The 6,634-nt window shown below is 30.3% G+C and overlaps 1 protein-coding gene across 1 annotated transcript; it reads left to right on the forward strand.

Annotated features, from left to right (window-relative positions):
• The first annotated feature begins 4,726 nt into the window (after nucleotides 1-4,726).
• On the forward strand, nucleotides 4,727-6,331 carry LOC120158677 (gibberellin 20 oxidase 1-like). The gene is made up of 3 exons (XM_039169477.1): nucleotides 4,727-5,447; nucleotides 5,515-5,836; nucleotides 5,912-6,331. The coding sequence occupies exons 1-3, from the start codon at nucleotides 4,909-4,911 to the stop codon at nucleotides 6,173-6,175; spliced, it is 1,125 nt and encodes a 374-aa protein (XP_039025408.1). The 5' UTR covers nucleotides 4,727-4,908; the 3' UTR covers nucleotides 6,176-6,331.
• The last annotated feature ends 303 nt before the right edge of the window (nucleotides 6,332-6,634 follow it).

A 6,634-nucleotide genomic window follows, 5' to 3' on the forward strand; every position in this document is an offset into this window, starting at 1 on the left:
ACACGAGTAACAGATGTCACATGACTTTTTAAAACAATTTTGTATTTGAAAACTAGTAAATTTTTTTCTATAAATAAAATATTTTAAATATTAATAATAAAAACATTCATTAATTAATATTATGTAAAATATAACCTTAAAGTTATAACATAATAAATACTACTACATCATAAGTCAAATACATTCCAGAGCATCATTATAAATCTATTACATGTCATCTAGTAATATCAAAAGTAGACATAAATGTCATACAGTTACTGATGAGGTACCTTTGATTTACGATGTCAGCTGCACTCCTTACTCCGGTCGTATGCTATTACCTACACGTGAAACCATTACACGCTAAGTATTCACTTAGTGAGGCATAATAATATAAAAGAGGCGTAACCAAACATAAGAATATCATAAAATATCAAAATACGAATTAAATCATATAAATAATAGTAATACATATAACCAACTTAGTAAACCAAATTTCTTTCACATAACCTGTGAAACAATATTTAGTATGTCCAACATACCTATCAATCAATATTTTTCTAAATTATCCATTTATTTATTTGCTTAATGTATATTGAATGAGAATGCAAGGTACATGAGTTGCACATAAGTGCATAACGAAAGCATACGTTTTGTGATGACGACAATACTATACTAAGGTATTGAAATGGTAATTCACAAACTCATTGTGAATACCATGAATGCACACATAGTGCCGAAATGGTAATTCACAAACTCATTATGAATATCATGGATGCACACATAGTGTCGAAAGTACACATAGTACTTATACGAAAATACAACATATGCATTAAACAAAATCGATCGATAACCATCATACACAAAGTATGTCGAAATGCACCTACGACTCTCAATGCACATACAATAGGCCTTTAAATCAAATTCGCAGATTAAACATTTATTCAGAAACATCAATAGCTGTTAAAACAATAAAGAAGTTCATCCATCTATTTTAGAGTCGTTCATACTCTAAATTATTCGTAAAGTCATTTTCATAAACTTTATGAAAATATTTTAAAATACAATAAAACATGTTTTATAAAAACATTCCAGGTTGACTCATCGCAAGTCATCCTCATATCATATAAATACATAATAAATGCACTCACATGGTATGCCTTAATATTATGCCTTAAAGTAGTTCGACTATTCTTGAACTTTGTCCTTGCCTTTTTGTTTGCTTGTCTCATGAATTAGATTACGATCTACACAAGCATCCATAATCACACATACAATATAAAATAAAATGTTAGTATACTTTCTAACATTTATACAAAATAATAATACTCAAAAGTACTATTATTTTTTAATTCTTTTCAAATTCATCCTAATTTTTCCTTTTTATTCATAATGGCTTAATTTCACATTACAACTTCAATTTCAGATTGAATAGTATTGGTACCCCTCCTACAGTATTGATACTTCTCTCTTATGGTACCAATATCCACTTCAATATCGATACCATTTTTGCATTCTTGAAATCCAATTTTCAATTACAGTATCGATACCTTCCTCTTGGTATCAATACCTCCATCGTATTCATATTATTTCCTTCAATTTAACCTTATAGTATCGGTATTGTTCTTCCAATACCGATACCCTTACCTAGATTTTACTTATTTCACTTCGATTTTACCCAAATTTCATCTAAATCTCTTACTCTTATCTCCAACCATGCCATCAAACTTGTTATCACTTATCCCAACTAACTTAGACTCATAAACCTCCTTATAACATCCAAATTCTCCAAAGAACACTTAAACTAAAAATCACACCAAATATTCAAACATGTTTTCAATCACTTCTAAGGCTTCAAATTTCTTATTTACATCTTGCTTTTAAAATCCAATTACTGACCAAATTTCATCAAATCACTAAAAACCCCATTTTACTAATTCACTAACAACTAACTAATTTCTTAGTTTTATCCATCCTTAAACCTTCCTTAAGCTTCTATATCACTCAAGGCTTCAAAACCAACCCAAAAATGAAAGGAATAACCAACTTGAAAACCTACCTTAGCTTAACAATTGAGTTACGGGGAAGAGAATAAGAAGAAGAGTGAAAAACCAAAGTTCCAGCCTTATCTTTTTCCCACATTCATCACTTAATAAATATCTTTAGAAATGATTATTAAATTCATTTCCTACTAAAAGACTATAATAGCCCTCCATTCTTTCATCCTTACTAATAAGTCTTAATCCCAATTTCCAAAATCAGTCATTGTACTTTTCAATTTATTCAAATTAAGCCACCAACTTTTAAACATTTTAGTCATTGACACGATGTTTGGGGTATTACGGATTTGGACTCAAGGGGTCGAGACAAGGTCACCCATGAAATATGGGATCGAACGACCATCATCTACAACGGTCGACAATGGTCGGCATATTTCGATAAAATAGAGGTCGGATTCAGACTTACCGATTGAGCGAAACGAATGAAATCTCAGACTAAACGACCACCATTTACGACTGCTATGGTGGCATCTAATGCCGACAAACAATGGACATCCATATTCTATTTCTGTTTTATATTTTAAATTATTTTATGTTAAATAATAATAAATAATAATAATAATAATAATGCCACATCACACCATAATAATAATAAAATAAGTCAAAATGCCAAAATATGGGCAATTTGAAAGTTCAGTGAGTAAATTGGAAAAATTGAAAGTATAGTGAATGAAATATGAGATAGAGTAAAGTTTAGTGAGGAATCATGTATTTTACCCATATATATTAGTGTTTTTCTATTTGTACTTTTTATTTTTATGTATAATATAAAATAAATGTTTATTTTATTCTTATTTTCATAAATATATTTTTCCAATTTGAATATTCTAGGTAACATGTGAAATTTATAAGTTTATTTATTAATAAATATATTTATTCAATCATATTAATTGTTTTTATAAATTAAACAATAGATAATATTTCACAAATTAATAATTCATAATTATTATAACATTCATTAAAATTTGACTTAATATAAAAATAAATATCCAAACTATATCATTTTTGCCTGGTGCCTAAACTTTTTTCAATCAATTTAGGTGTCTAATGTTTCTAATGTTACATTTTTAGGTGCCTCATCAGTCATAATTGTGTTAAAGTGGAGCGTGTCATGCTCATGTAATTTAAAAAAAACATTTTGAAAAATATAAGATTTTAAAATTTTATAAAGGCGGTTTGTGTCATTTAACGACAGAATTTAATACAGTAACAGTCTAAACACCTAAAAGTGAAACATTGGAAACATTAGACATCTAGATTGATCGAAAAATAATTTAGGCGCCTAAATGAAAAAAAATGTATAATTTATGGACTTATTTTTATATTAAGCCTTAAAATTTTAATACATTCAAAATAATATTTTATTTTTAACAATGTCAAGCATTTTCATTCGAAGAAATAGTAATATTATCGGTGAGAAAATGTTGATTAGACTAAAAATGGTATTTTCTAATTATGTGTTATTTGAGTTAAACTATTGATTTTTTTCTGATCTGATGTTTGAGTTAATTTTAGATTGGATAAAATACACAATTCTTCATTAACTTTACTTTCTCTTATTTTATCTACTGCATTTTTATTTTTTTGTAATTTACTCACTAAGCTTTCAAATTGCTCATGTTTTGGTCATCTGAATTATTTTATTATTTTTTCATATGATGTGACATTATTATTATTATTTAATATAAAAATAACTTCAAAGGTCGATGGTGGTCAACGATGCTCAATGATTAACGATGATTATTTTAAATTTGTTTAAATTTCATAATAATAAAAATATTAGTTTATTATTTATTTTAAATTATTTTTATATTTAATAATAATAAAAATATCACACCATAGAAAAATAATAATAAAATAATCTAGAGTGATCAAAACAAGAACAATTAAAAAATTCAGTGAGCAAATTAGAAAAATTAAAAATACAGTAAATGAAATAGGAGAGATAATAAAGTTTAATGAAGAATGATGTAATTTATCTTTTAAATTTTTAAAGTTTAAATAACTAAAAGTTCAAAATTAAAACGATATTATATCAATTAAGTAGTTTTCTTATAATATAATCTTTAATTTCATTATTTCTTCAATTTCTCTTTTTAATCAAATTTAAATAACATATTTATTAATAACATTATAATACATGTGCGGCTTTAATTCATCCTATCCAATTCATTCTATGACAATATTTTTTATGTTTTGCATGATTTTTTTTATTTTTTTAGTTTTTCTTTTATTTTAAATTTATTTTTGATAAAATTTGAACGATATACCCATCTATCAATGTAGAATAACTAAATAACTTCAATTTCTATTTTGTTTAAAAAAATCCTTTTTTTCAATTTATTCCCTCACTTTCATATTTTATTCAATTTGATCATCTATTTGAAACTCTTTGTAAATTCTATTTTTCCATCAATTTATTGATTCCTTTATACCCACATCAATACTTTTTATCCGAATATTCTTTTTATAAAAAAACATTATACATACATTATATAATTTTAGACTATATTTAATTTATTAAACAACATTACAAAACTTACTTGCATATATTAAAAAATTTGTAAAAAAAACTTTGACAGATAAAATGGTACTAGTAACATTATTTGTAAAAAAAAGGAAAAATAAATTGAATTGGGGGAGAAAGGAGCTACACTATAAGATTCCAATATGTGTCGAGTGATTTCCCCAATGAGAACGGCCTTGGCTTTTCTTTCATCCCACCTCTCAAACTTACTGCCCTCTCCCTCTTCTCCACTAACTCACCATTCCCTTCTCTGTCTCACTTTATCTCTTACCCCCTTTTAACTACTCCCAAAATCAAGCTTATATATTAAAACATCTTTGCTAGGCATTTACTCTTCATGCAATGGCTGTTGACTGCATCCCCTCCATGCCTCACCGTCCGAAAGACGAGTCTAAAAAGCTCGTTTTCGATGCCCCCGTCTTTAGTTTCCAATCCCAAATACCAAAAGAATTCATATGGCCTGATGATGAAAAGCCTGGGGCCGGGGCTAATCCACCAGAACTCAAGGTACCCCTCATTGATCTAGGAGGCTTCCTTTCTGGTGACCCTGCTGCTACAATTGAAGCCTCAAGGCTTATCGGCGAGGCGTGTCGGCAGCACGGTTTCTTTCTTGTAGTTAATCATGGAGTCGATGCGAAACTCCTCGCTGATGCTCATGACTACGTGGACAACTTCTTTGAATTGCCATTAAGCCAGAAGCAAAGGGCTCAAAGAAAGCTAGGGGAAGATTGTGGATATGCAAGTAGCTTCACTGGCAGATTCTCCACCAAGCTGCCATGGAAGGAAACACTGTCGCTTCGCTATTCAGCGAAGAATAACTCGTCCAAGGTAGTGGAAGACTATCTTGTTAATAAAATGGGAGATGAATTCAGGCAATTCGGGTAAGAAAGTGATTCAATCTGTCCTTTTGTGAATGGTAAAATCTGATGTTTTCTTTTTGGGGTGTAGGAGGGTTTACCAAGACTATTGCGAGGCGATGAGCAAGCTTTCGTTAGGGATAATGGAGATTTTGGCCATTAGTCTGGGCGTAAAGAGATCATATTTCAGGGTATTCTTCGAGAAAAACGATTCAATAATGAGGCTAAACTACTATCCCCCATGCCAAAAACCAGACCTCACTTTAGGAACAGGGCCTCATTGCGATCCAACGTCGTTAACCATCCTTCACCAAGACAGAGTCGGTGGACTTCAAGTGTCTGTAGACAACGAATGGCGTTCAATCAGCCCGAATCTCGAAGCATTTGTCGTCAACATTGGCGATACCTTTATGGTAACATACTTTTTTATCCTTACATATTCTTTTACTGTAGTTTTGAGCTTAGTGGGGGTTTTATTTTTTTCTCAGGCACTGTCGAATGGTAGATACAAAAGTTGCATGCACCGGGCGGTGGTGAACAATCAATTGACGAGAAAATCACTGGCTTTCTTTCTGTGTCCACCGGGTGATAAATTGGTAACCCCACCAGCAGAGTTGGTCAACAAAAACAATCCCCGAGTATACCCAGATTTTACATGGCCTATGCTGCATGAATTCGTACAAAAGCATTACAGAGCCGACATGAACACTCTCCGTGTATTCTCCAACTGGCTTCAACACAGAAACACCTGAACCCTTCTCTCTCTCATCTCTCTTCTTCCCCCCCCCCCCCCCCCCCCGTTTTAATCTCCATTGATGATATAGTAATGCAATCAATAGATTCAACTCTCTTCTTCGTGTAAAAACAAAATTCGGCTACTTAATTAATTACTACTAGTTCTTCTTTCAGGTGACTTTGTTAAGAAATTACTGCCAAATAATATCATTAGTATCGATTAACAAGGAATAATAAAAGAAAACATAACAGTTTATCGTGCGGATGCACTAAACTCCTATATAGGGATTAAGTGCATCCCGTTATTTTAGAAATTTGATTAAATTTAATTTAATGTGTTAAGAAAAAAAATTGCATGCCCATTATTTAAAAAAATGAAATTTTAAAATTTTAGACCCTTATTATTAAATTTTTGGATCGTCAATAGCTACGGTAGAATCCACCACATAATTTCGTTCGGATTAGTCTAATCACGA

The sequence above is a fragment of the Hibiscus syriacus genome, unplaced genomic scaffold (genome assembly GCF_006381635.1).
Source record: "Hibiscus syriacus cultivar Baekdansim isolate YM2019G1 unplaced genomic scaffold, ASM638163v2 tig00111330_pilon, whole genome shotgun sequence".
NCBI lineage: Eukaryota > Viridiplantae > Streptophyta > Magnoliopsida > Malvales > Malvaceae > Hibiscus > Hibiscus syriacus.